The 27,908-nt window shown below is 39.7% G+C and overlaps 2 protein-coding genes across 6 annotated transcripts in view; one reads left to right on the forward strand and one right to left on the reverse strand.

Moving 5' to 3' along the window:
- The window catches only part of FANCM (FA complementation group M), a 78,357-nt gene extending 53,658 nt beyond the window's left edge, over positions 1 to 24,699 (forward strand). For all 3 annotated transcript variants that reach the window (XM_030007380.1, XM_030007382.2, XM_030007384.1), the window contains 10 exons: positions 9,519 to 11,526; positions 13,479 to 13,558; positions 13,671 to 13,739; positions 14,282 to 14,419; positions 17,050 to 17,206; positions 18,257 to 18,363; positions 20,413 to 20,979; positions 21,736 to 22,120; positions 23,667 to 23,958; positions 24,442 to 24,699. In XM_030007380.1, coding sequence (XP_029863240.1) covers positions 9,519 to 11,526; positions 13,479 to 13,558; positions 13,671 to 13,739; positions 14,282 to 14,419; positions 17,050 to 17,206; positions 18,257 to 18,363; positions 20,413 to 20,979; positions 21,736 to 22,120; positions 23,667 to 23,958; positions 24,442 to 24,589 — 3,951 coding nt within the window. In that variant the 3' untranslated portion in view covers positions 24,590 to 24,699. The remainder of the gene's footprint in view (positions 1 to 9,518; positions 11,527 to 13,478; positions 13,559 to 13,670; positions 13,740 to 14,281; positions 14,420 to 17,049; positions 17,207 to 18,256; positions 18,364 to 20,412; positions 20,980 to 21,735; positions 22,121 to 23,666; positions 23,959 to 24,441) is intronic.
- Positions 24,700 to 25,521: 822 nt separating this feature from the next.
- MIS18BP1 (MIS18 binding protein 1) overlaps positions 25,522 to 27,908 on the reverse strand; it is a 28,472-nt gene continuing 26,085 nt past the window's right edge. For all 3 annotated transcript variants that reach the window (XM_041118437.1, XM_030004783.2, XM_041118443.1), the window contains 4 exons: positions 27,700 to 27,848; positions 26,952 to 27,036; positions 26,273 to 26,330; positions 25,522 to 26,067 (listed from right to left, as the gene is read on the reverse strand). In XM_041118437.1, the coding sequence (XP_040974371.1) occupies positions 25,976 to 26,067; positions 26,273 to 26,330; positions 26,952 to 27,036; positions 27,700 to 27,848 (384 nt within the window). In that variant the 3' untranslated portion in view covers positions 25,522 to 25,975. The remainder of the gene's footprint in view (positions 26,068 to 26,272; positions 26,331 to 26,951; positions 27,037 to 27,699; positions 27,849 to 27,908) is intronic.

A 27,908-nucleotide genomic window follows, 5' to 3' on the forward strand; every position in this document is an offset into this window, starting at 1 on the left:
TTGGAAAAGAATTTTTATATTGTATTTATATGCTGTTAACAACTTAGAGAAGAAGTTGGCACAATCAAAAGAAAATAAAAAAGTAAAAGAAATCCCAAATATGAACCCTGCGACAGGCACATCCACTGCAGAAAAGCCTTTAATGCCCTTGTGGCTTTATTACTACAGCAACGAGAACTGGGCAGATGGGATTGGATTTTCTACTAGCTACAAGCAGGGATTTTTTGTGTAACATGGTAACAAATCAAGTTGTCCTTATGCAAAATAATTCAATAGCTTTTAAGCATTTTTAAAAATTAACCTGTACTGTTTGGAAACAAGGTCAGGGCAAAGTAATCATTTTTACTGAAATGATATTTGTCCAAGTTTCTGAGGATAGGTAACAGGAAATACTGAAGTGCAAGTGCATTTTTTTTTTTTCTGGGAGGTAGGCATTTCTTAATGACTTTTAAAAAGTTGCAATGTGTCAAATGTAGGAGGATGACTATGGTTATCCGTTTCCCACTTCAAAGTTGGCAGTGTGAAGTTAGATTAATTATTCTCCCTAGAAAGACAAAAGAAAACCCAAAGATTCTGATTAGGATTGTGTCTCTTTTTCACCCAAGTAATCTCTGATACCAAACACCTTGGGAGGCAAGGTTTAGAAGAAGATGAACCTGGAACAACTGCCACTAAGGTTGCTTGAAGGTTTCATTGGATGAAATGCCTGACAGCAGGGAAAATGTTCCCAGGATACCCTAAAATTCAAAAGAACCTGAAAAGGCTATCCGTGATTTTTAAAGTTTTAAATCAGGCATGTTTGGGGGGAAAAATGCAGTGTTTCCAGCCAGCTGTGACTTTTTTCCCCAGGAGACACTGAGTGCAAAATTAAAAATGGTTCGAATAAGGACAATGAAATATTTTAATTTTTGTTTTAGACCCTCATTGCCAGTAGTATGTCTCTGGTTAAAATCCTGATCTGAGATGTGGAAAAACTTCTTCCCTAGCCAGCAACAAATAATTTAAGACGGCAAATGACGTTTAGTTATAGTGTTTATGACAGGTGGACTAATGCATCTGTGGAACTGCTGGCTTGAACTGTGGGATGCTATTTATTGTTTGGGCACTGAATTTGGCTTAAACAGTAGAGAACAGAAAATCAGAGCAAATACTCTGTCTTGGGATTCTCAAAAGAAAGCTGTGGAGAGGTGGCCCAGCTTGTTCTTTATTCTGGAAAAACCCAACAGGAGCACGCTTCCTAGCGTGAAGGTGGAAGGATGTTTGTTTTGTTCTTAGATGGTAAGGCTGCCAGGGAGAACCTGCAAGACCAAGAATCTCAGCTCTCCAATTAAAATAGTTTCTTTGTGCCATATTGATTCTTCTGATCTTGTTGCCAATTGATTTGAGTCTGAATGCTAACTGAGACCTGGTTTAGATTGTTCAGACCTTTAATTGCAGGTGCTTTCTGTTTTTAACGATTTAATGTTTTAAAACATGGTTTTATGCTCACAGTGAGAATGGAGAAGAGTGATTAGGCAAAGGATTGTGGGGTGTCAGCCATGTGCAAGGAACAAGGGGATTGAGCAGATTGTGTGGCACCTGGAAGGGCTTAGCTGTGTTAGTTTGAGATAGGCTATCCTACCGTGTTTAGGGGTGAGGCAGTGTTCCTGTATAGTGCTGCATGGAAGCCTCGCATAGCCCTTGTGCCACAGGTTCAGGCATACCAGCCAGAAATATTCTTTCCGCCCAATTTAAGTGATCTCAGCTTTCTGGAAGATGTGCCATATTATTACATCTTATGGCAACCAAATAAAATATCAAGTATGTGATACAGGGTTGCCAACTGAAATCTACAGACAAGAGGAACTTCATGTGCATTCTGTGGTACAGTATATATAACATCATTGTATACAGCTGCCTGCCTTTTGTGGGTTTTTATTGCTAATGTATGCACTCCTGATCTCCCTCCCTGCTGTCAGTAGAGTAGTAGAGAACGTATCGATTCTGGCTACTTTTGACTTTTGTTGGTTTTGTTCCATTGTTATTTTATTTGTTTAGGGGTGTGTGCATATGTACAGTAATTTCACATTTAGGTTTCCGGATTTAAAGTAGTTGTATGCTGTTTTTCACAAACTGTCAAAATATTTATGTACGTGACTAATTGGTTAGTTGTTCCTGAGGCTCTTACAGAAGACTGATTTGGCAAAACTTTTCCAGGAAGTGTGCCAACTGTAAACTGGCAATCCGTTTGTATTGTCTTGGAACTCTTGCAGGAGCTACTATGCACCAAATGTCTTTGAAGATACTATTTATATTTTGAGAGGGGATAATATTTTAAAATTGTTTTTAATATTATAATAAAACACTGGTGACAAAGTTTAGTGCAATATAATCACATTTATTTAGAACACTAAACTGATACTATAGTTGAAAAACTGCTTTTAGATGCACCAGTCCTGCTACCTGCTTGGATATACCTTTTGCTGCTTGTATTTTTAGTATTGGCATGGAAATGCAGTAAGCTTAGGAAATTATTATGGTCACTGGGATTCAGGCATGTTTTGCTATCCATATTTTCATGGAAGTTACATATCGGTATCCAGGTCATTGCTGTATATCTCCCTGTAGTGTGGTGGGTCTCCCCCTTCCCCATATATTTCTGAAGTACTTAGCACGGGAACATCCCAGGCTAAGGAGGTCAAATAGCAAATGACAGCTTTCACCTATCTATGATATCAGATAACAGAACAATCTGCAGTTACCAGGTCAGACATCTCTAGTACTAAGTAGCTATCACTTCTGTCTAGGAAGTTTTATAAAATAAGTAGTTACTAAACCATAGATAAATTTATTTTCTTACGCTTCATATGTTCTTGAACATTCACTCTTGCCTCTGTAGCCTCTTTAATGATGCCTGTTCCCATAATTGCTAGGGTACATACCCCATATTTTGCTAATAAATCTTCCTTTTTAGGGATCTTTTGAGTGTTTTTATTGTGTAGCTGTTTGCTGTATAGCCAGATACTCTCTCAAATTAGAGTATCACAAAATAAGTACAAGCAGATAAATGAATAGTAGCCAATTGCTACTAAGCAGGAGCAGATGGTAGCTCTTCAAGAATTCCCAGCTGCTTAGATGAGCCTGGGTGTTGCAGGAGTAGGAGGTGTCAGACACTGACTTGGGATTTGAAGAAGGGTGTCGGGTGGCTGCATGAGAGATAGTTTGCGATTCATTCCAGGCAAGCTGCATGAAAGCAAAAAAGCAACAGAATTAGTAGATACATCAATAATGTGATACCGAGAAATATCACAGCTTTTGTAGAAGGAAATTGTGGTTTCTATGTCCCTTAGGCTTCTTTCATGAATCAACTAAATATATTTTTAAGGGTCATCTGATACAATATACTTGAACTTCCAAAAAAAGTTTTTGACAGGGTTCCTTCCCCTAGAGTCTCTTCTGGAAACTAAGCAATCGTGGAATAGGAAGGATTGATTATTCTGTTCATTAACCAGTTCCTGAATGGCCTGTACTCAAATGGCAGGGAGGTTAGCAGTGAAATCACATAAGCATAAAAATTTTTCAACCTATTTGTAAATGGTTTGGAAAAGTGATCATTTTTACAGCAGTAAGAAATTATTTTTTGGTAATAAAAGTAGAGGATGGCCATAAAGAATTACAAAATTTCCTAAAGAATTAGCCTGTGAGCAAGATCTAAAAAGTTGGTGAATTAAATTCTGTACCAATAAGTTCAAGGCTGAATGAAAGAGAAAGCTGCCTTAGCCAGGAAAGAGTTGTCTTGGATACTTCTGTGTAAACATTAGTTTAATGATCACTGTTACTCAAAAAATGGATTAGAGTTTCAGAAATCAGTAGGAAAGGGATATAAAATAAAGCAGAAAAAAAATTGTATGACAGTCAAAATATGTCATATGCCTGTATCTTGTATATAGTGAAAGTTCATCCACTGCCCTTAAGGTCATTGGTGTAGACGTAATTTTTAGCCAATGTAATCTCACATTAAGTAGCCTAGGCGGGCAGATGGACATGTTTTGGGGAAGGAGCATTCTATAATTTCTTTTTTTCTATACTTTTCTCAATTCTTGGTCAGATACAACACACTGGGTTAAAGCAGCCTTTGTCTGATAGCTGTGGGTGTTTGTCCTCTTCCATTCTTGTCCTTCAGTCTTGTTACTGGGCACTAATAAATACTATATAGTACATACATTTATCTTAAACCATTTCAGAGAGGAACATAGTATTTTACTGTCTACAGCCCAATTTGTCAAGCAGGTGAGCAGGATTCCTGAAAGGCAGAAGCTCTCTTTGTAGGAATGAGAGGAGCTGAGGAGGACTGCAAGCTTTGATTTCTCTATCCTCCAGAAGTCTTGGATTGCAATGGAAGTGCAGTTTACCTTCCTCAGCAAGTGTGTGTTAACATATCCAATATATTAAAAGCAATAATTATAGCCTAGGAGATATTTGTAAGCCTTAGAAAAGTGTTTGTGGGCAGTGTGGGAGAATGGTCATGGCTGAGAGCATTTGAGGCACAGCATTTTGATGTCCAGAATACACTAAAGGGTGTCTTCTGCATGTTGAGGACCATGTGTGAGGGCAACACAAGGGTCTTCTCTTGAGTATTAAGGGACCGACTGATCACCTACAAGGAAAAAACTGTAAGCACTTGTCATTCGAATAGATTGGAATATGCTGCTTTGGTGTTTGCTCTACCTACTCATGCAAAATACTGTGTGAAAACCACCATCCTTACTGCTGTAATTTTTGTTAATATGCATGCTAAAACATAAGTTAACCAGAAAGTATACCCATGTGACTAACTATATTGGCAGTGTGGACTCCATGGGATTTAACACCTGGTATGAAAGCTGAAAATCCAAAAGCCTTTCTTCCCCAGATCTAACCAAAAAACCGTTCTGAAAATAGGTTCTGTGTTGTGCCAGAAAAGACTTAAATGTCAGTTGTTCATGCTGCTTTTACCTCTGTTTCAATCAAGCTTTTGATTAAAGAAGTTATAATTGTTAAAATCTAGACCTTATCTGTTTACAGACATATCTTTTCATTTTTAAATAGTAAAATCAGCAAGGTTTTGGCAGGCATCTGAATCTCATTAGCAAATGTACATCCAAAGCAGCTTACAAGGAGAGAGAGGTTAATTTTAATTTTGATAGTAGCTGCCTTAATTTTAAATGCTAGAAAACAGAGTGTGTGTGTGTGTGTATACACACATATATTTATATATTGGAAATGAAAATTTTAATATCTTAAGCTTACTCTTCCTTTTTATTTTCTATATTAGAAAACCTATTGCTGCTTAAACTGAATCAGTAATTCTAAGCAAGGTCATCGATTTAGTACAATAATGTAAGAGAGATCCCTGTTTTTCTACTCCAGCATGACCTATTTACTGAGTAGCTGGTACACACTGGAGCTTACTAGGTTATAGAAGAGCTTATCAGGTAATTTAAGATTCTACCAGTACACTTTCAGGCTAAAATGTGATAATTATAATTCTGTCCTTTCACTCCATCAGTATTAACTAGACTCACTAGGAGAAAGTATTTTGTTTGGGAGAAAGTATTTTGAATTACTAAGTTGAACTAGAACAGTTATATAACTCCATGTAAGCCTGAAATTAGGTTACTAAAGTTTGTCCTAGATGCTAAATTTGTCTTCTGGACTGTTGTCCTGGCACACAGCAGTTCTGCTTGACTTCCCCCCACACCCACCGCCAAGTTAAAACATAATTATAGGTATATGCAGTGGCCTAATGAAGTCCTTCAGTATAACAACTCCTCACTCCTCTTGTTTTCTGTGTTGTACTCAGTTACTTATCCATCCAAGAAATTTCCCTGTTTTGCTCTCTCTGTTTAAGTTTCTTTGAAGATTTTGGCAGGGACTTTTTGAAAGCCTTTCAGAAAGCTGGGAGGATGGTATGCATGAGAGCATGTCAATGTTTTTGCTTGTTGGTCTCTTCAAAGAAATCTAATGGGTTTGTAAGGTCTGAGTTTTTGTTTTCAAAAGCAATATTGACACTTCTGAAGAAGACTCATTCAGTAATTATATTATCTGTTATAGCTTCTACTAATTTATTCAGTATGGAGATAAGGTTAGCAACCTATTAGCTTCTTCCCTGACCATTAAAAAATGGCATCACATTTGCCACCTAGTTCCTGAGGCATGTAAGCAAGAGATTACATACCACCATTGCCAATTCAAGAACTTCATTCTTGAGTTTCTCTAGGTCCTTTGGATGACATGATATGGTTCTGTTACCTCTTACCATCCTAAACATGCAACTTCATGTTTGGCCATATGAAAACATAAATGATTTGCTCTTATCTGTTCTACCTCTGGTCCAGTTATGATTTGAATTTTCCTTTTACCTACTCACAACCCTCATCTTTTCTTGCAGGTTTGATTAGGTTTGGCTTGCTTTACTTTGGGTTACTTAAAAAATGTGGAACAATATAGGGCCAAGAATGATCTGCTCTGCACCTCTTAGAAGTGTATTGGGTGGGCAAAAGCATCACCTACTTCTGTTTCAATAAGGTTTAGTGGTTTGGCAGCTAATCAATCTTTAATCCGTATATGTTCCTATAATGCTTGGATACTTTAATTGAAATATTACGCAACATTCAGTTGCTACTTACATAAATCTAAACATATTATCAACACCGTTATCTTGTGAACCAAATGTGTGATCTCCTCCGATAACATTTGTGAAGTTAATTGGACCAGATCATGTTTGTTGTTGTTTGTTACTCCTCTTTGATATCATACAGAGACTTCCATATCTTGAGTCTGTGTTTTGACTGAGCTTGATGGAAACTAATTATTTAGAACCTACACATATCAAAATCATACTTTAATCCTTTCATAGTAATTGTTTTCTTCACTATTTTGGTATTAAGACTTCTTATAAGTCAGCCTGTATAGTCTGCGGATCTCCTTGGAGATCTCTTTTTAAAAAATCCTAACTTTTAGTTTCTTTGGATATATTTGTAAATGGATAGCCTAAGCATAGGCAATAACTGTGTAGCAGCTGAGTAACATCTTCTGTAGTGACAAATGGAGTAGGTGTTTCACAGCCCTTTAGAGACGAATCTCTAGCAATTGAACTTCCTCCCCCCGCTACCACTCTACTGTGCTGACCATATAGAAATTGCATACGTTGTCGCTGAGACACAGGTATTATTGCTGTAAACAGGATTTGTAAACAGCTGTGCCCCTGACCCCAAAACAGCCTGTACACAGATTCTTCCTTATTTATTCTGCATATGATACTTTCTGTGGCATGTGTATGAAGTTAGTGATAAAATCTAAATTTTGATTTATTATTGTTATTGTTGTTACTACTACTACTACTACTGAGAGTGAAAAAATACTGTTAATTCTGGATAGTGTGCTTTATCTACTGCAACCAGAAAGGATCCAAAACTGTGTTAGGATGTGATCTGTCTTCAAATGCATGGAAGACAGCTTTGAATCCTGTTTTCAGGAATACGTTTAGACAAGCCAGGCAGCAGTAATTTTAGGTATGGTTATTTCTGCCTTGTGTAATGAGGTAGAATGACTTTGCAGAGTATTTTTCAAACCTTGTTTTCCATGATTGACTCCTCTAGCTCCCATAAGGAGTCTAGCAGTAAAAGGTTGTTTAACAGCAGCTCTAGGTGTATCATTTGTAGAAACCCAAACTGTTTAATTTCTTCACAATCTCTTTTGGAAGAGATGCCCCGATGGTCCCAGGGGTCCCAGTTTTATCAAGATGTTGGTGTCACAGTGCCATTGGTTAGAACAGCTCTGGAAACTTTCGTAGCAACTCAGTTACACAGAGACCAAGTGTTGAAGAAATGAGAAGTCATGTTCTCTGTGAGTCAAGACCAGGGGTTGTGCCCATGGGAGAAGAGTCTGCACATTGCTTAGGTACAGGTAATAGGGAGTGAAGGGTCTAGCTTGTGAAGAGCTAGAGAAGGATGGGAGGTTACTATACGCTGCTGGAAGATACAGGTGCTGTTGGAGTTTGAATAGTGAATATCAGCATGACTAGCACAAGCTGAAGTATAACTGCTGTAATAATGTTCTTGTGGGACAGTGAGGAGGGTTCAAGAGGTTATGATTATGAGGACCTTATTTTTTTCCTACTTATATATGCTAGGACTTTTGGAGAATGTTACTTGTATAGGAAGCAGGTAACCTCTTATTGTAAAAGTCAGTTTTATCACCCACTATTCTATAAAGGTGCCTTGTTTAATTTCGGGGACTAATGAGTCTAGGGATTCATCTGCCTGAATTGCCAAAAAATAATTGTGCCTTCTGTTTAGATCTTACATCCTCATTTTTATTGTTTATTAGTGAAACAGGTTTGAACTTTGAAGGAGTGTTTCAAACCATTGCTTTTAGAGCCTCATTTGACCCTAACTGTTCCTTTTGGAGATTGCATGCCTGAATTTTGAAATCTTAATTTAAAAGAGAGAGTGAGAAGGACAATAAATAAATAGCTTTTTCATCCAGGCAGTCCTTGTATGGATACCTAACCGGGAGTGATGTCAAAGTCTATTGTGCTTTTTTCAAGTGTATTTTTAAGAGTTGGTTGCCTAGGTCAGTGCCTTTTTAAACAGATGATTAATAAGCATCCATGGGAAAAAAAAAATAAGTTCAGAGTGTGTAAGTGAGAAGTTCTTAATGTGCCATCAATGGCAATAGCCAAATTACAAACGACAGTACAAAGAGAACAGAGAACTTTAGGCTCACTTGTGCTTGAATAAGAGTTTCTTCTGCTCACAGCACCTTTCTCAATTTGCTAGTCCTCCCAGAACTACAGCCTGTAAGCATTAGCCTGTCTGAGGATAGAATACCTTGCACATTTTATTGCAAAGTGAAGTTGCTTGCTGTTAATGTTCTGAGAACTGCATCCTAACTGCATGACACAGATGCTCAGTGCAGAACATTGTGCATTGGTGCTCTGTTAAATGCCATCTTTATTTATGCATGGTATCTTTTAGTCTTTCTAAAAAATTCAGGTTTGACTACCCAAGCATGGATTTGCAGTTGCTGGCAGCAAACGGGGTTTTTTTAGAGTTGTGACCTTAAATGCAAAGCACTTTCTTTTTTTTTTTCCTTTTTCTTTTTTCTTTTTTTCTTTTTTCTTTTTTCTTTTTTTCTTTTTTCTTTTTTCTTTTTTCTTTTTTTTCTTTTTCTTTTTCTTTTTTCTTTTTTCTTTTTTTCTTTTTCTTTTTTCTTTTTCTTTTTCTTTTTCTTTTTTCTTTTTTCGTTTTCTTTTCTTTTTTCCTTTTGTTCTTCTCTTTTTTCTTTCTTCTTTTTCTTTTTCTTTTTTCTTTTTTCTTTTTTCTTTTTTCTTTTTTTTTCTTTTTTTTTTCTTTTTTTTTTTCCTCTTTGTTTTCTCCTTTCTAATAACCTTTAGGAGTGTGAAAACCTTTGTCACTTGTTTTAAATATCCTTATGACAAGTCCTTGTAAGCCTGTATGTATTTATAGTAAATATTACATTGTGTTTGTCACCAGGGAGATTGCAGCTATGAACTGGAGATTCAGCCTCACTTACGTATGGAAGATGTTAATGTTCAAAGGAATAAAAGTCATCTTTCCATGATCAACTCCACATTTGATCAGAAAGCATGCTCATCTAGAAAAGACATGGCGCACAGATCAAAAGTAAAACCATTTTTACCTGATACAAATGATAATGGGAGTGAATTCTTTACCACGTTTAAAGTAACAAAAACAAAGACTCCCAAAAGAACTTCCGGATTAAATTTGGAAGTGCCTGTGTTGCCTACAGATACAGATACAGCTTCTTACTCAGAAAGGCGGCTTGCTCTGGTTGAAAATGCTGACCAGGGCAGTCAAAAGGATGAGGAACTAGAAGTGACATTTGACTTAAATGGATTTATTGACCTGTGTGACAACAGTGAAAGTACTATAATTCATGAAAGTGCAGCAATAAAGGAATACAAAACTGTAGATAAAGCTTGTAGGTCACTGGGGACGAATGACGCAGATTCGGGTTATAGTAGCTTCACAGTTGAGAAATCACCTGTGTCGTCTGACTTATTTTATCTTCCTGAATCATATGTGGATTCGTTTGCACTTGTGAGACCATCTGAGGAGCCTTCTTGGTTAAATCAAGTATTTTCCCATGTGAAAAGGCTTTTATCACAATCTCCTCCCTCTTTGAATAAACTTCATGATTTTGAAAACATGATGAGAAATGAAGAAACAATATGTCCTTTTCAAAACATTACTTCTGATAGTTATTCAGAAAGACTACAGGACAAAGTCTTTCCTGCATCTTCAGAAGTTAATTGTTCACTGCTGCTCTTTGAAAATCCCGAACTGAAAGTCACCAGTGAATTGTGTGCTTCTGTAAGTACCCGTTTTTCAAAAACCGTATCATCTTCTGAAACTGCTGTTGTTAATGCCAAAGAGGAACTTCACTGGAATGACAGCTTTGATAGTCTGTTTGCCAATAAAGAATTCACTGAAATTCAAGAATTCACTGAAATTCAAAAGAAAACGCCAACAATAAATCACGCTCTGACAAATAACCCTTCAATTAAGTATTTTGTTCAAAAAGATAAAGAAGGTCTTGAAATTAACAAGAAAAATTTGATTATTGGTGAAGAGAAGAGAATACACTTATTTGAAGATGAACGCATTTATGACACAAATAATGGAATTTTTTCTCTGAGCAATAAGCATTTAGTCAGGTCAGATTCAGGTGAGAGTGTTACTAGGCCAGTTGCAGAGCGAGGCTCCGAGTGGTTTCCTTCAGAGATGTGCTGCGTGAACACTGACAAAACCTCCAAGGAGCAGCCTATAAGCAGTAAAACCACAACCGTGGAAATGTCAGGTGATATTAGTGTGACCGAGCAGTTTCTGGATAACGATGATCTTTATGACTGTTCTCTAGAACTGTTCTCTGTTAAATTTGATCTGGGATTTTCCATCGAAGAGTGTGAGAATGAAATCTCTGAAGAAAATATAAATATTAATAACACCAGAAAATTAAACGGTGCCTCAGGGAGTCATGCAGATGTTAAATCCACTGAAGATAAAAACAAATTACTGAATGATAGCTCCAGACTTGAAACATCACCAAAACGGGATTGCACAAGTTTTGAGAGAAGAGATATTTCCGCACCATTGCCATTCCAGAGCAGGAGCATGAATGATGGAGAAGGGACTGAGGATGCTACCACTGCAGTGCCTTTCTTGAAGTCAGGAGACAGAAGAACGGGAAGTGGATCACCTGAAGCTTTGGCCTCTGCACTCACTACCCCAACAAGTAGCAAGGTTATGAATATTGAAGCTATTAAAAGAATTCCTATGAATGTCTTCTCTAGTGCCAGGGAGGAAATTCCAGAGGTGCCTCTTACAGATAAAGTAAACAAAAGCCCACATAGGCAGAACTTCGGGAGTTCAGCCATGGATGCACTTGATTCCCCTTTAGGAAGAACTGAAAACCTGGAAGACGCCAACCTTCATAGTTCACGTATGTCTCCTGCTGAAGGTAGGGATTTCAGTGGTACAGTTAGTTAATACCTTCATGTTTAAATATATAGAATCCAGTATCTTTTGGATCCTCAATTTGGTTTTATGACTTAGGTGGGAAGGATGAAAGGAAAAGGGAGTAATGGTTGTAATACTAGAAGCTGGGACCATGGGAGACTTTCCAGAAATTTAACCCTGCATATGAGCTTAAGCCATTTGAGGCTGAAATGCATGCATGTGTATTGGAGGAAGTACTCAGAATTAAACCTCTCGTACTGATTCACAAGTGCTAACAGTGCAACCATGTGAAACATAGTTGTGTGAGCTAAAGCTGCCTTTAAAGCCCTTTTTTAATCTTCTCAGTATCTGATTTGTAATCATCTGGATCTGTTGCACTTCAATCCCTGAATTCATGCCTTCGTATTTTCCTTTCATTGTTCCTGAGGAATAGAAACTCTACTGATGGATTTCTTTCAGTTTAGTTGCATGACAACTGACTTGTATTTAAAATTTTCTGATTATAACTTCAGCACAAACCAGGATTGTCTTAAAAATATTGACTGTTTGTAGGCTCTATTCGATTTTTATTTCCTCCCTTCTTTCTCGCCTTCCATCTTTTTCTCACTTAGGGCAAATATGCCATAGAAAAATATTTTGTATTCAGATATTACCAATATATAAATGACTGTTATTCTTCACTCAGTCACTTACAGGTCATATTCACACCCTTTGTTGTATTTATCTCGGAATAACCTTGAATTACTTTCAAAATAATTCAGGCTTGATAGTTCTTAGTCTGATTCATAGGGCTCATTGAGTTTTTCTGAGTGGTTTAGTTACTGCCCTTAAAAATTGAAACAAAGCATAAGCAGTCCTTTTGGTGGTTAAAGCATCTTTTTTTCCTTCTCTTTGATTTTGTCTGATAGTCATCATATTTTCTGAAGATGATTGATTCTCGAATGCCACCTGTCTTACTGAATCATCACACCTTCAAACTGATATGTTAGTTTGCTGAATTCAAAAATTGTAATCTATTTAATAAAGAATAAGACCCCCCCCCCCCTCCAAAACCCCTAAAAACAAAACCACAGAAAGAAACAAATTGCTGTTTTAGAATTGCAGGGTTAATACTAAACCTGGATCAGGTTCTAAGGGCTTTGTCCGGTTGGGTCTTGAAAACCTCCCTGGAGAGTGTGTGTTGTTGAAATGATAGTTATTGGTATTTAAATATGTTATTTTAGAAGTGGAATGTTTAGGAATTTTGTGCTTTTCCTTAAAGAAATTCAAACCTTTGAGTGATTTTGTCGGAACCAACTCTCCATCCCACCCTATCCTGCCGTACTCCCAAAGAAACAGAGGGAAAAATAAGCCAGAATGCCTTAGCTGCAGTTAATGTTGAGCCTGCTTCGGGGTAGGAAGGGTGTTACAATAGGCAGCCTATCTATTGCACTGAGTCCAAGGTCTCTGTCAGAATTGGAGCTTTGTCATGCAGAATGTGAAGGAAGATCCTGTATTTCATAAAGGCAGTCCTTTGTAAAAACAAAAAGGCTGCAGTTGTTTGAGAAGGAATTGGAAAGAGGACTTTTCAGTGAGTTCTGGTTTTTGCTTCAATGCACCCAAAGGGATATGTGTTACAAAACACTTCCAGAAGTGTAACTCTTACTCAACTTCTAAGAGCTTCTTCTCTTGGTTTCATTTTTCACCTCCCTTTTTCTGTATCTGTACTGCCTGGGGTAATCACTTCCACTCAGAGACTCTCCAGGGAAGTAGGATTTATTGTACATCTCAGCTGGAGATTATTTATTTTGATTAACAAGGCTAAAGAGAACAATATTTGCCACACAGATCAATAAGTAATCTCCTTTGTAGGTACTTTTATAAGAGAGACAGATTTTGATTGCTTACTTATAGCAATATTGTATTGTGAACAATGCATTTTCTTGTGAATGTTGTTTACTACTTTTTCTGTAGGAGCCAGCAGTGAAAGTGAAGAAGAGATCATTTTCCAGAGACAAAATAGGAAAAAAAAGAATGTTTTGAAGTCTCCTGATGTGAGTCTTAGAAAAAGAGAAAGAAAAAAAAAAAAAAAAGAGAAGCAAAATGACAAGTCAAACACCAAAACAAAAATCCTCTTTGCAATTATACTTATTTCTGTTTACATAGGTTATGAATGATAGTGATTTTGAATCGCCGATTCGCGCCATCAGAAAACGTCGACACCCACTTAACATGGTTAGTAAGTGCTTTGGTGGGACAGAAGAAAAATAATATAAACTCATTTACGGACTGTATGTATTGAAACATTTACTCTTTCTCCAGTCAGTAAGTAAGTGTTCTTATTAAAAATATTTCATGCCGTCTGACCTAAGGCATATTAGAATGTAATTGCTTTGCTTCCTTGAATTCTTCCCTGAGGACTCCAAAGATGACTTTGTAGTTGTCGTTTGGCAGGGAAATACTGTTATAGGCAGGAGACCTGAGCCTCTCCTTTCGTGCAAGGCAGTAAATAACTTTTCTTCCACAAAGCTTTGACTCAAAAAAGAAAAAATTCATGTCACACTTAACCTGATTTTTCTTCCAAAGAACATGTTTTTTCTGTTCCTTTTTTATTTAATAAGATGATTAGCATTATTGCATTATTTTGCCATAGCAAACCAATCGCAAAAAATCAGGCGTTGCTTAAAAAACCCCCACATATTGAAGGATGACTGTGTAATTAAAATATTGCTTGCTTTAGTCTTACTTATTGAAGTGTTTGTGAAATGTTCCTCTAGTCAGACGTGTCCAGTGATGACAGCATGGATTTTCACAAGGACTCAAGTAGGACCACACATAGCAGCTCTGCAGCCTGTAACAAAAAACAGCTAAGAAGTATGAAACGGCAAAAGGTCAAGAGCGATTTTACATACAAGGTATGTGACGTTACATGTCTCTCTTAATATGTTGAAGGACATATTTGGAGCAGTGTGCACTGAAGTTGCAATGTAGGTAACTGCTGTGCTTTGTCATATGTGTGTGTATGTATGCGAGTGCACATTTGCAACATTGCAAAATCTGGTTCAGAAGAACGTGTCTTTGAACATGACAACACATTACCAAACAAAACCAAAAAGAGACAGGAAGAGACTTAGTGAGATTCTACTTTCTGTTCAAACTGAACAGTATTTGCTAATTTGTGTATATTTAAATTAAAAAAAGCCATGAAAATGCCAGAAATGTTGAGCACTGGTTTCGCATACTTAAGATGAAAAATTACTGTGTCATCGAGTCATTCATTCTTGTGTGTATTTTATGGCCTAAAATAATTGAGCTTCTATTTTATGGCCTTTGTAGGATCTCATGATACAACTGTACTACAGTAGGCATGCAGTTGGGCAGTTTGTTTCTAAGATGTTGTTTAGGAGGGTTGAGGGTCATAGCTACATCATACAAGCGATCTTAACCCTCACATCCATTGCCTGACTTTCAGAGGAATCTGCAGGGCCCTGCGTAATAATGTTCTGAAGCAAAATAACAATTTACATTACAAATAGAAGATACTCAAAGATTAGTCAGACTTGGGAAGCTCAGGTTCTTGTCCAGAACTTATGCTATTAGAATACTTGATCATATGAATTTACCACCTACTCTAATGGTTTCAACTTTTAACATCTTAAGACAGCAATGGTCCCTCGACCCCAAAGCTTAAATCTTAACTTAGTATTTTACACTTTAATCTGTCACTGCATCAGGAATGGAGGCAGGAGAGGAAGCAGGGCCAGAATCATATATTCATAGTAAGTTGAAAAGCTCTTAAATATGCATGGATGTGGTTCCACTAGGCAGAAATCACTGTTATCAGGGCTCCAGGGCACATTGTTGGATATTTTTAGTGTGTTAATCTTCATTATGGAGACTTCCCTATAGGATCAGGATTTTCCATTCTGGAATACGAAGAATGGGGTAGATGAAAAATCCATTTTTCAATTTTATTTAAACATTTCTTTTTTTAATGTGAGACCAAAAGGTTCATGGAAAGAGAATGTGTATACTTATGGAATTCTACTCTGCCTTCACACATCATCTTACCTAAACATCCGTAGTGATGAACATGTCAGAATTCCCGATCCACAGAAGATCCAAGACATCAAAATCATTCTGATTAGTCCACCACCAGTTACAGTGCTCTGTCAGAAGTACAGGTAATGGAGTTGTAAGTGCAGCAGAGATCTGCAGTTAGATTAATGGAGATTGTGAGAGTCCAAGGTGACCAAAATAGTCAGTGGCACTGAATTCAGTTTAAGAACCTGGTAACTTATTGTTTCCCACGTGTGACCAGACTCTTGACTGTTAGTTTCTGGTGTCACAGCGCTTTTCATACTGCAGGGTTTGTCCTCTCCATAGTCCTTCACAAATAAGGAGGATTAAGACTAATTGGCAATAGCATTGAGAGTTCTTTCCTGTAAACAGGTGACCTCTAGTGTGTTTCAGAATAATCAAAACTGTTCTAGAAAAGGAACTATTAATAATGCCTGTCATTCAGGCTTACTAAATGGTGTAAGCAAATAATTAAAAGACTTAAGGAAATTTGAAAATCAGAGATGTCACTTATTGTAGCACAAGATGCCCTAGTCTTCCATGTACTAAACTAAAATTTACAGCTTTGTGCTTTTTATTCAAAGTATTTTGAAAGCAAACAAATAATTCTTTTGGAATCATTGGGATACATAATGTTTTTGGGGAGTTCTTTTCGTGTTTTACTTTAGTACTTTATAGCTGAAATTATAAGAGAAAAAGCTAACTTAATCTAAATTATCTGACAAAACATCTTCCTGAATTCATTTATTTTGTTTCCATGTACATTCTTGTGAATGTTTTGTTGTCCATTTTTGATGGAACTTAGTACCAAGGTTTGTGTCATGTCTCCTGGACTGCAGTTCATATGTGAAGTGCCTCATCTTCCTTGAAAGAAGAGCATTTTCTCAATAATGAGTTGCATTGTCTGATGAATTAATGAAACAGTTAATCCTAAGTCCTGAACAGAAAAGGGCAAACCAGTGTGAAGTCTGTATCTGAAGTTTCTAGTGGACTTGAGTTCAGAGTAGTCCAGCACTTCTAAATCAAAAGAGATTTTTGAAAGCAAATAAAATGAGTAAAACTAGATTTATAAGTTACAAAATAACCTAATATTTTTGGGTAGCTTAGCTACAATCTGTTAGTAAACTCTGCCTGTGCTATTAACTAGTCTAGGTGCAAATAGTGCTACATGCTCAGGTTACCTTTGGCCAGTGCTTTAAAATGGATGCCAGCTTCACCCTTCTGTGCTGGTGGGACAGACATTTGTGCGTTGTCCTGTATTTCACTGACCTTTGTGTTCCTTACATCACCTTTCCCTGTGACGGATTCTCTTTTCAAAGCCAGAAGCCTAATAATACCTGTGATCATCTCAGCAGCCAATGTTCTGAAGTCATGAACTGATTTAATCAGAGGTCTCATATGTAACATTAGTTAATTGGGAGCCAGCTTCTAACTAAAATTTTGTCTGGATTTTTTTCTTTTTTAGAATGCAGCAAGACAGTTTCTAGATGAAGAAGCGGAGCTGTCCCAGCAAGATGCAGGCAGTGTTTCATCTGATGAGAGTGATGACACAGAGAACGAGCTGAACTCTTCACTTGCTGAATTCCTGAATGATGATGCAGCGGTCACACAAGTGTTAAATGGTGAATGAGGAGAGTTGTTTATGGTTTTAAGATAAGGGGTATTGGTTAGTAGGTGGTGTATGATAGGCATGGCCATTCAGTCAGCTAAGTCAGCTAGTATGTCAGAGTGTGAGAGCTAATAAGCAGTAACCTCCTCAGCTGTGGTACATCAGGTGCTTTCCATTATCTGTTTATATTTTTTTTTTTTTTTTTTTTTTTATTCACATGGTTTTCTGATGTAGTAAGCTCCTCACTGGAGTCTCTACTGCACCATGGCTTTGGGCAGGCTGGAGTCAGTTCTTTGAGGATTGTGAGGGCAGGAGATCGCCTCTCGCTAAGTGTCAACCACCCCCTCATACACCATTATGACTGAACAGAAACACAATTTTTCATTTCACGTAGAAATTTCTGGATCTTTCAGGTCTTCTGTTACACAGAAACCTAAAATATGTTATGAAATAACAATAGATAAAATTACAGTGTTGACACTGACAGAGCTGAGTAGGTAATGCTGTTTTTTGGCCAAGATGGTTTACTTACTTGTGTGCTTATGAACTTTGTCTTTCCCTGGGATATTTGCATGATGGAATCATCTTTTTACCATTTAAGATTCCTAGATGTTGATGAGGATTTTCCTCCTCCACTGGAATTGTGAGTTGTTCCCTGCAAGATCCTGTGTGGGCTTCAGTATACCCATCCCTTTCTCATACAGTCTCTGAAATCAGTTGTTGTGTCTGTTTTGGGAAAAACTGGCAACATGGAAAACTGAGTAATTTGGGTTTCCTGTGACTAATATTGCTCTTCTCCCTGTGATGGGCATCCAGAGCTCTGCCTGCTGGGAAAACTTTCTACATGGCAGCTTTCATGACAGCCAGCTAGGTAGACCTAGTCCTTTGCTTTGGGATTTCCAGGGATGTCTGGAGAATTGCAAATTTTTGTTTTGTGAAATACATGTTTTTGGGAGACTATAAAGGAATTACTTAATATGGAAAACATGATGTAACAGTAATGAATTAAAAATTGTGTCCTTAATAATACTGTATTCTCTTTTATCTTCTTGTTTTAATTCAGACTGTGAGATGACAGGAGTTTACCTGAAATCTGTGCGTAGTCCAGCTCTTGGCAATAGATATAAAATGGTTCATCGTGAATTCAACAACATGGAGATTTTCTCACAGGTATGAAACGAAATGATTGCTGTCCTTTTGAAATTCCAATTGTGTGTGACTGTATTTAGGTTCTGATCCTACTTTGAAGTGTAGTTTGCAGCCTATTGTTGATAAATTAATAAGTTCTAACAACAGACTTTTGACTGCATTTTGCTCTTTAAGTTAAAGTGTGCAGACACATATGCTTTCATAGAGGCATGCACACTCTGTTCTTCAGCCAGAGAGAGGCTGTCAACCAGTCTGAAGCAAGAGCATCCCAATCCCTAGTTGTCTTTTCACCAAAGAGCGGAGCTCTTACGATGATCGTTGTTGATCGATGTAGGACTGCATGGTGCTTCCAGGGTCGGAAGCTTATATTCTTCCTCTCCGCTGTCTTCCACTGTCACAGAGGATACTGACTGACATCTTCCGAGGAAGAGTCCTCTCACCCAGCGTGTGATGTTTCCAGTCTCTTAACCGACTTCCCAGTTTGGTGAAACAAGCAACCCCTAAAGAGAGGTGTAACAGTTGGGGCATATGCCTGTTACCCAGCTGTATGTCAGATTGCCCTGCTCTCTTCTTGCCAGACAAGCAGGAGTGCCAGTAGATCAAATTTTCTCTAGCAATTGCAAGGTTAGGTCCTGAAACGTAAGTTTGGAAACATTTATGAGAAAATATAAGGTAGCGTATTTAACAGTGCTTGTTGCTGCTCCTCAGCACTCTCTGGCAGGGTGCCTCTCGCTGCCCAGTGTCCCCAGTGTTACTGGAGACTGACCCTTTACGTGGTCCCCAGGTGCTAGTTGTGCCCCTGCCGCATGGGGTAACTACTGAGCATGAATGAGTCTCCAAAGCAGATCCTTAGCCAAGCTCTTGCCCTATTACATACAGTATCATTATGCACTAATTCTGTGTACTCATGAAAGTGCCAGTGAAATGTTGCTGGATTATCATAACGGAGCTTCTTTAGAAATGTTAACTTCTTATCCCGGCTGCTCCTGGCTTGGTTCGGTTTCTGTCATGCCTGGCTGTGTTCCCTTTCCATGTGAATGCTGTCACAGTGCTCAGCTGAGATGTTTCCTAAGTGATCTGTCTTCTGGTTTCTGTTTTACTCTGAACTCTCCATACATCATGATATAAATCACTTGTACAGTATTTTTTAGTTACTTAATTTTCCCTTGTTATTTCATAGTGACCAAAGAAATCACAGAATTGGAAAAACAGATGCTCAGGATGGTTTCTTATCTCCCCCCATTTTTTTTCTGTATCCTGTATTCCTGATTTTTATATCACCTTCAGCAAAATAAAATAGAGATCTATATTTGATAAAAAGGATAAACCACTTCTTTATCTTTTGTTTGGGTTTTTTTTTCTTTTGTTAACACACAAAAATACAGGTTGCGCCCACTGATTATTTGCAAGCAGATAAGACGAGTGTGTGGGACTCGATTTCCAAGCAGTCTCAGCTTACTATGTCAGTTTTGTTGTTGTTTCAGCTGAGGCAGAGTGTTGCTGAAAATGCAAAGCTTTTACACAATGCAAAGGCATCATAAAGTGCTTCTGCTAGCCAGCCTTGTGCATGTGCTGCGGCTTTCGTTGTGCACGTGGTACAAGGTGTGGAATCTGCGTTTCTTCATGCAAAACCACAACTTGTCCCCAGTGTGCAAGTGTGGCGGTTCAGAGTCCCTCCCCCTGTGCAGAGATGCGCAAAGGAGATATTCCTGCCTGTAATTCCAACCTGTCTGATAGTAGTATTAGCGAGAGAGTCTCGTTTCTATTGTGATAGTACAATTAATATTCCCATTAAAAGCTTTCTGGTGATGAGTCATGGGCCTGACCGAAATCTGAGTGTACGCTCGTTCCAGGCACAGCTACGAGTGTGTCGGGCCCTCCGGGGAAGTAGCTCAGGAACTGCAGAGCATATTCAGCAGGGGAGGTCTGAGAGGTGTGAGAAGTCCCTAGGCCCCGCAGTACTTGTGCGTAGGATGGATTGGATAAGCAAAGAGCAGGTATGGAGAGGAGGAGCAAAATCATTACAGTGTTTCAAAACTTAACTGGGTTTGGTTTTCCCCCCCTCGCCAGATTCCCGAGCAAGACCAGGGTTACGCAGAAGACAGTTTCTGTGTTGGAGAGGAGGAAGAGGAAACTTGCAAAAAAAGTGAATCTAGTGAGGAGGAAGTGTGTGTTAATTTTGATCTCCTAAATAATGAGAGTTTTACTAGTGGAAGAAAACAATACCTCACTCGCCGCAGAAAAAAATTAAACCAGGCCAGGATGGAAGAGAACTACTCTGTCCCAATGCAAAAGAAGAAACCATCCCGAATTATTGTTCTCAGTGATTCCAGCGGGGAAGAAACAAGTGTCAGCAGTGAGAAGCCCATGAAAACAGACTGTTTCAGGGCAGAACAGGAAAATGCTAAGTTACCCACTTTATTGCCTTCAGTCTCTTCTGTGCAGCACAAAAAAATTGCTGGGGAAGTCATTGCTCATCAGTCTGCAGAGGCTAAGAGTGAGATGCTTCTTGGCTTGAAAGCTGCGGTATCTGAAATGCTGGATTTTCACCCAGACCATCAAGTCAGGAGCACATGCTTTCCACCAGCTGTTGCTAGTTCTGATCCGGGGAAAGAGGATCTCCAGGCTGCCACTGAGGTTGGTGTCAATTCAAAACAAGGACCTTCCTCTTGCCTCATTTTGCTAAAGAATCCCACCCCTGTCCTATTGCACTGTTGGTTTGAGGGCTGTCAGTAATACAGCAGCAAGACTGAGTGTGCTTCTGGTGATAAAGGAGCAGGTCTGTTCTGCTTGTACTGCTTTACGCTGTCTCCCTTTTCTTTGGTATAGGAAGCTTTTGTACTCTCAGGATAACTTGGAGAGTATCATAGCAGTCAATAAATAAAAATTGGGGATTTAGATACTATCCTGAGTCTGACAGTTATGGAGGACTATGGATAGCAGAGAGTGTCCACTAATTCTTTGGGTTTTGTAGTTATAAAATACTCGTTCACTGTCTTAAATTGAGACCCTTCATCATTTGAGGTTGGATTCCTGATCTCTTACACTTTTCTGCCTGACTTGTATCATTTACAGTATTCAGTTTTTGTTGAACTCATTACTGAAGGCTGCATGCTCTTGTCATTCAAGCTGCTAAATAATTAGATCAACTAATTTGGGCAGTTGTTTATAGGGGATTAAAGTGTTAATCTGAAAGTGTTAATGTTTTGCAATATCGAAAAATACCTTTTTTTTTTTTTAAGATTTTATTAATTGGATTTAAAAAAAAAAAGTCAACTGTATCTGTTAAGCATCAGTATTTGAAAACCGTATCTTTTTTTATTGGCATGTTGTTCTTTGGCCTCATGCTTCTGTGATCTCTTAGAAATACTGTCTGATTTTCAACATTTACAGGTGGAAAGTTCTTTGAAGAACCCCTGTAAGACCACTTCAGTTCCAACTTGTTCCGCTTCCACAAAACCCTCTTCAGCTACAGCTCTGTTTCCACATGACGCTCTGGAGAAAAAGCCTTCCCTCTGTATTCTGGTAGACAGTCGTGAGATCTCCTCTGGAGCAGAGGTGATTTCTTCCTTGAAGGCAGTTCACGGAGTAAAGGTGCAGGTTTGCTCGCTGAGCAGCAGCGATTACATTGTGAGCAACCGCATGGCCGTGGAAAGGAAATTTCTGTCAGAATTACTGAACTCTGTGAACAGGAATAAAGTCACCCAGCGGATCCAGCGCCTGCAGAGCATGTTTGAGAGAATATGTGTGATTGTGGAAAAGGACAGGATTAAAACAGGTAGGTGTTCCCAGGCAGGGGCAGCATGGGGATGCACCAGTCTCTGCTCAAGGCTTGTACTGGCCATACTGGCTTTGTGTATAATATGGGAGAGAAAGTAGATTGAAAACCTGTACCTTGAGTCTCTGTGGGAGTGTTACATTAATAAGGTCACCAGCTGAACATTAAAATTTGTTTTGCTTTTGAGGGCCACTTAATATAGGCAGAGATACACAACTGGATCCCAAGGGATACATTGCATAATAATTACTGAGGCAGGGAAAAGCAAGTTAACTCAAACATTAGTTAAGTGACCATATTAATATATGCCGAAAAACCCCCAACTTCAAGACAGATTTCAACAAAGAAGGTGAGAATAGTAGAATAAAGGAACAAGCACAATCTACGCTCAGCACTAAAATAATAGTGGACTCAAGAAAAATATTTTTTCTAGCAGTAACCTAACAAGTGGTATCTGTCAAACTGTATAGGAAAACTCTCACGGTTTAGAACGAGTGAGAATGGTAGCCGGCCTGAGCACACCATCCCACATACTCAGTCTACCTCCAAATTGTAGAGAGCAAACCACATAATGGCTGCTGCTTGAACAAGCAAAACATAAGTCAGCTGAATGAAATCAGTTTTTAGAAAAAGGCAAAAAGAGCACTCCTACAAAGAGTTACTCTGGGAAGGCTGTTTGAGCTATTGCCTTGTGTCACAAAGCACAGAACAGGAGTCTCAAAGATGCCTCCTGACTCAATTAAGCATTTGTGGAAAATTCAAGGCTATTGCTTTAATTTAAAGAGTTTGGACAAACCATTTGTTTTAATCCTAAGATCTAAATTATGCAATCAAACAATTTTAGTAACGCTGTCTATTCTCAGTGCCGTCTAGAAAATAATTGAGAGGTCTTGCTTGCACCTGCTTCACCGAAGATGGAACTAGAGCTCACAGCTCCAACTAAATTACAGATGTTCTGGGATATAAAACTCCACTATCGAAATCAAATTGTTGTGGATGTAGCTTTGGTTTTGTGACATAAATCTAATTTATTGATAGTTCAGATATGAAAACAATGATAGAATTGGTCACTGAAGATGTAGCTTCTCAGAGCAGGCTGTAGATAAGTGGATTGCGTCGGAGCTGCCTTTTTACCCCGCTGCTGAAGGTGTCATTCATCTTCATCGTTTTTGTCCATTTTTTCTCATTAACGCTGTTTCCAGAGTGTTGTTGGTTTCCTGTTTAACAGTGTTCAAGTGCATTCTTACTTTCGTAGCTTTACCAAACCTCTTCTGACTCGGTCTGTCCAGTTGTTTATCACTTGTCATTAGGGGAGAGGAACACATGATATTTAATTTGGAATTTCAGTGTTAATTTCTAAACTTTATCTCAAATAACCAAGTAAATCCTGTTCCTATGACCCCTCCCTGCCTCCTTTCCCCGAGATGTTTTCCCTTGTCAGCAGGGAATCTTTGAGGTGTTTTGCTTTGCAAGTGATTCATATTAGATTTTTCACAGTAATTTAGCACTTAAATCTCACTGAGTTTTCTGTATTTTCACTCTGCAGGAGAAACGTCACGATTTTTCCAGAGGACGCAGTACTACGATGGTGTGCTCTCAGCCATGGTCCAGGCAGGGGTCAAAATTCTTTTTAGCTCGTGCCAAGAGGAAACTGCCGGTTTGCTGAAAGACCTGGCTTTGGTGGAGCAAAGAAAAAACGCTGCCATTCGTGTGCCGACGGAGGTGGAGGGTCACAAACAGGAAATGCTCAACTTCTACTTGAGTTTTCCTAATCTCAGCTACCTGGCTGCTCTCAATATGTGCCATTACTTTGACTCCGTGAAGAAGATGGCCAACAGGTAACAGCAGAGATGTACGGCAAGTGCTTTGAGGCCTGCCTTGCTCCTCTGTCTCATCCGGGGCCTCCCGCGGGGGTAGTTGCTCAGGCAGATCCTTTCTGTGCCTTTCAGTTACTGCCAGCGCTCCCCAGGAGCCTTCCTGTCTCTGCATCGGTCCCGCTCTTTCTTTATGCGTGTCTCTTCAAGCTGAGTAGGGCAATGACACGGGCTCTGCTTCCGCCGTCCCTCCTGCTGCCCTGTTTTTCCTTTCCCTTCCATGGCATGCTCTGTTTTTTCTGCAGCTTTCTTAGGCTTGCTTAGTCTGGTGTGCTCACAGCCCTCAGAAACACAGAGAGGTGACCGCCAGCAGCTCGTGGCGTTCCCGTTGCTCTCCTCACGCCGGCCACGTCTTGCCCGCTGGCAGTTTCCCCTTTTGTCCCGGTGTCGTCCACTGGACTCCGAAGAGCTGCAGGTGAGGTGCCCTCCTGCTGTGGTCTCTTACAGCTCCCCCTCCGACATCGCCACTGGCGCCCAGGTCAGCCTGCAGAAGGCGGAGGAGATCTACCGCCACCTCCACTACGGCTTTGACGTGCAGATGCTGCCCGAGAACCTCTGCGCTAAGGGCAGAAGCAATGCAGCTGCCAAGAGCTGAGGGGAGTGAAACTTTGGTTTCTGGACCCCCAGGCTGTTTTTTGTTTTACTGCACTTTACTGAGTTTTGATTCACTGTAAAATATGTAAATAAATCCTTGCAGAAACATCAGGGCTTTTGGCATGCTCCATCCACCGCTGTCGGGTGCCTAACGGAGGGCCGAGTCTCTGCCGGGCACCAGGGTCAGACACAGCCTCGTGCCTCCGCTGCTGCCGCCCGGGCCGCTGGCTGTCAGCACGGGGTGAACGCGTACAGGTGGGCATATGGCTCTGTGGGCAGGGCTGCTGTTTGCTGGGTAGGACCCTTCCAAAATTCCTTTAAAAATGAGAATAATGTTTTGGCAAAGTAAAGCTTTCTGGCTTAGGCAGAAAGGTGGTGACAGAGGGGAAGGAGCCTCCTGCAAGACTGGTACCCAGGTTTCCTAGGAAAAAAGTTAATTCCACATGTGCCTTACTCTTCCTGCCCAGAACGCTGAAGGGTTTGCTAGGTTTGAAGTAGACCCTCGTTCTCGGGTGGCCTCGCAGCTCATCCCCTCTCCTGTCCGCAGCCCGTGCCCACTGGGCCACCATTCCCTCCTGCTCTGGCCACGGGTGACACCTTCCCCTGCTGTGGGACAGGCTGCAGCTCGTTGCTGCCACACTGTGGCTGCCTGGCACAGGAGCAGGTTTTTATTCCTTCCCTCCCCAGCTGGAGCATGTTGGTGAGGAGGCCCCTACAGAAATAAGTGAGGGACATGAACAGAGATAAATAACCTTGCTGACACATGAGGTCTGGGGGACTAATAGAGACCAGCAACAGGCTGGTGTCAGCCGTTCCTCCCTATTTAAAAACAAAAGAGGGGATGAAAACTTGCAGGCCCCGATGACAAGATAAACAAGACTGATGGGTAGCTCGTGAATACTTCTCCCCCTCAAAGAGCGTGATTCATACAAATAAGCTTGTCCTTTTTTATTACATTAAGGAAATGTAAAAATTCAGATTCTTAGTAGAAGGAGTTAAAAAGCAATTCCGATGAGTAAGAGCCTGTACAACTGTAAGTTTATTGCACAGCTATGTTGCAGGAAGATATTTTATCTTAAAACGAATCAGAACTTGCCAGTAATTCATATATCCATGTACATTTCCCCCTCCCCCAGGAGAACCAGGGCAACAGAAAGGAGGAGCCTGGGCAAGAAAGCGCCACTTTGTACACACAGAAAAAATGACAAACATTGCTGGAGAGGTAGCAAGGTGAGAATGGTGTTAAAACGCTTAAAAACACTGCAGGGCAAGGCTTCCAGACTGAACTCCTAACATGACAGGAACACCATCTCAGAGAAGTGGCCAAAGCCCTTGGCTTTGTACAAGAGGCACATAAGTACTGAACTAATAAAACCCACAAAGTTCATTAAAGAGAAAAATAGAAATCCTGTTCTTCATCTGATGAATCTGCTGCCTCAGCCCCAAAGAGCTTCTCTACAACAGGGGTCTGTTTCACTTCTGCAATAAGAAAAACAGGAAATTATTAGCGTGTGTGCCTGAGCTTAGAAAGCAGTTACAGAAGGTCCAAAAAGCAAAGATGCTTATGAGAAACAGAGTGCGGAAAACATTATTAAAAGCAAAGATTGTGGACACCCAACAAAACAGTGGCTATGCGAAAGTAAGTAAAGGAACCTGAAATGAAGGAGAAACAAGGAGTACTTACTGTTCTCAAAACTGAACTGGGTTCTGCGTGAAGCTGGTGTACCAAGCACACCTTCGGCCTGAGAAAAGGACAAAAAGGCTCTGCTCACACAGTTGCTACAGGAACATCAGAACAGCGCAGGGGAACTGGCACAGGGTCAGTCTTACCCTGGAATTAAGTTGCCCTATCACTATGCTACATTTTCACTAAATAATCTAAACTGTTCAGCAAATGCTTTCACTAAACTAGAGGCAGAATTCGTTTTTCTGCTTCTGGGATCTCAGCTTTTCATGGAAAAGCCAGAAGAATTACAAAACCTAGGATACCGAAGGAATAAATACATCAATTCAGGGACTATCCGATACAAGGTGAGAATTAGTTTCCTTTCCCACTGTACAGAAGAATATAACAGGAACTTAATGTACCTGAAGATCACAGAATTCAAAAGCAGTTACAAATCCTGAAAAAAAGCAATGTATTTAACCCTGACAATAAATAGCTCTTTTCTAACGAAAAGAACTTTTCTCCGAGAGAAATAGATACAAAACCCAAAAGTTTGGGCAGAAGTAGGGGAGGGTTCCTGTTTTCCATCTTGAATATACACACTAGTCTGTGATCCCAGGATTCTTTTGCCTGCTGCTTAGCAAAACTTTGCATCCTTAAGGTGGAACTAGGCAACGTTCAAGGAAACCAGCATTACCGACTTCTTCTTGACCTTGTCCCAGGTGCCTCTGCTGCCCTGCATGTTCTTCTGCATTCTGAATACGTGCCTGTCGTAATCATTCCTGCAGATGTAATCAAGCACCTTAGTGTCACTGGTGTGCCGCCTGCAGAATCCGCTGGATACACTTAAAGGCATTATACATACAGCTCTAATTCAGAAAGAAAATTAGCATGGCCATTCAAAACAATTGTTGGTCAATTAAATATAACAGCAGCTCTGGGAATATAACAAGACAGAAGAGTTTCATGAGATTACATGCTAGAACTCTTAATGCGAGTATCAGACAAAGCTTCATCATCTGCCCAGATGAAGTTCATTTCTTGTCCATCAGAGAAAATGCCACTTACACTACAAGTTTCAAGGCAATTCCAGTTTGTTTCAGTAAAGCCTGAAGCAACTGGGTTAAGACTCAAAATGAGCAGAGAAAGCTCTGCTGAGGCTGAAGCCCAAATCACTACCTTCTCCAAGAGTAAAGGGACACACGATTGGCATTGTTTTCATTGCCCATGCTTGGTTGAGTAGCTCAAACGGCATGCACTGTCAAAGGAAAGAGCTTTCTCTAAACAAATCCCTCAAGGGCTGCGGGATTTCCTATGCAGTGGAAGTGAACTGGTGTCCCAGTTCCAAGAGTGACCTTTCTGAGAAGACAAAAAAAAAAAAAAAACAATCTTGGGGAAAATGAAAAAGGAGAAGTTAGCAGAGAGACAGTAGTACAAGTTCCTACCTGTTGATGGGTACCAGCATACCAGGGCTGATATGCTCACACTGAGGGGTTTTCACCATAGGGAAGACAGCTGAGGAAGGTGTGATCGGGTTGTCCGTAAGTGCAAAGCCATCGTCATCATCATCTCGGCTTCCCCAGAACGTTGGCAACTACAAAGCCACATCAGAGCAATCAATGACCTGCCCTTTTTAGCAAAAGTCTGCTGAAAA

Source organism: Aquila chrysaetos, chromosome 2 (assembly GCF_900496995.4).
Source record: "Aquila chrysaetos chrysaetos chromosome 2, bAquChr1.4, whole genome shotgun sequence".
Classification (NCBI taxonomy): domain Eukaryota; kingdom Metazoa; phylum Chordata; class Aves; order Accipitriformes; family Accipitridae; genus Aquila; species Aquila chrysaetos.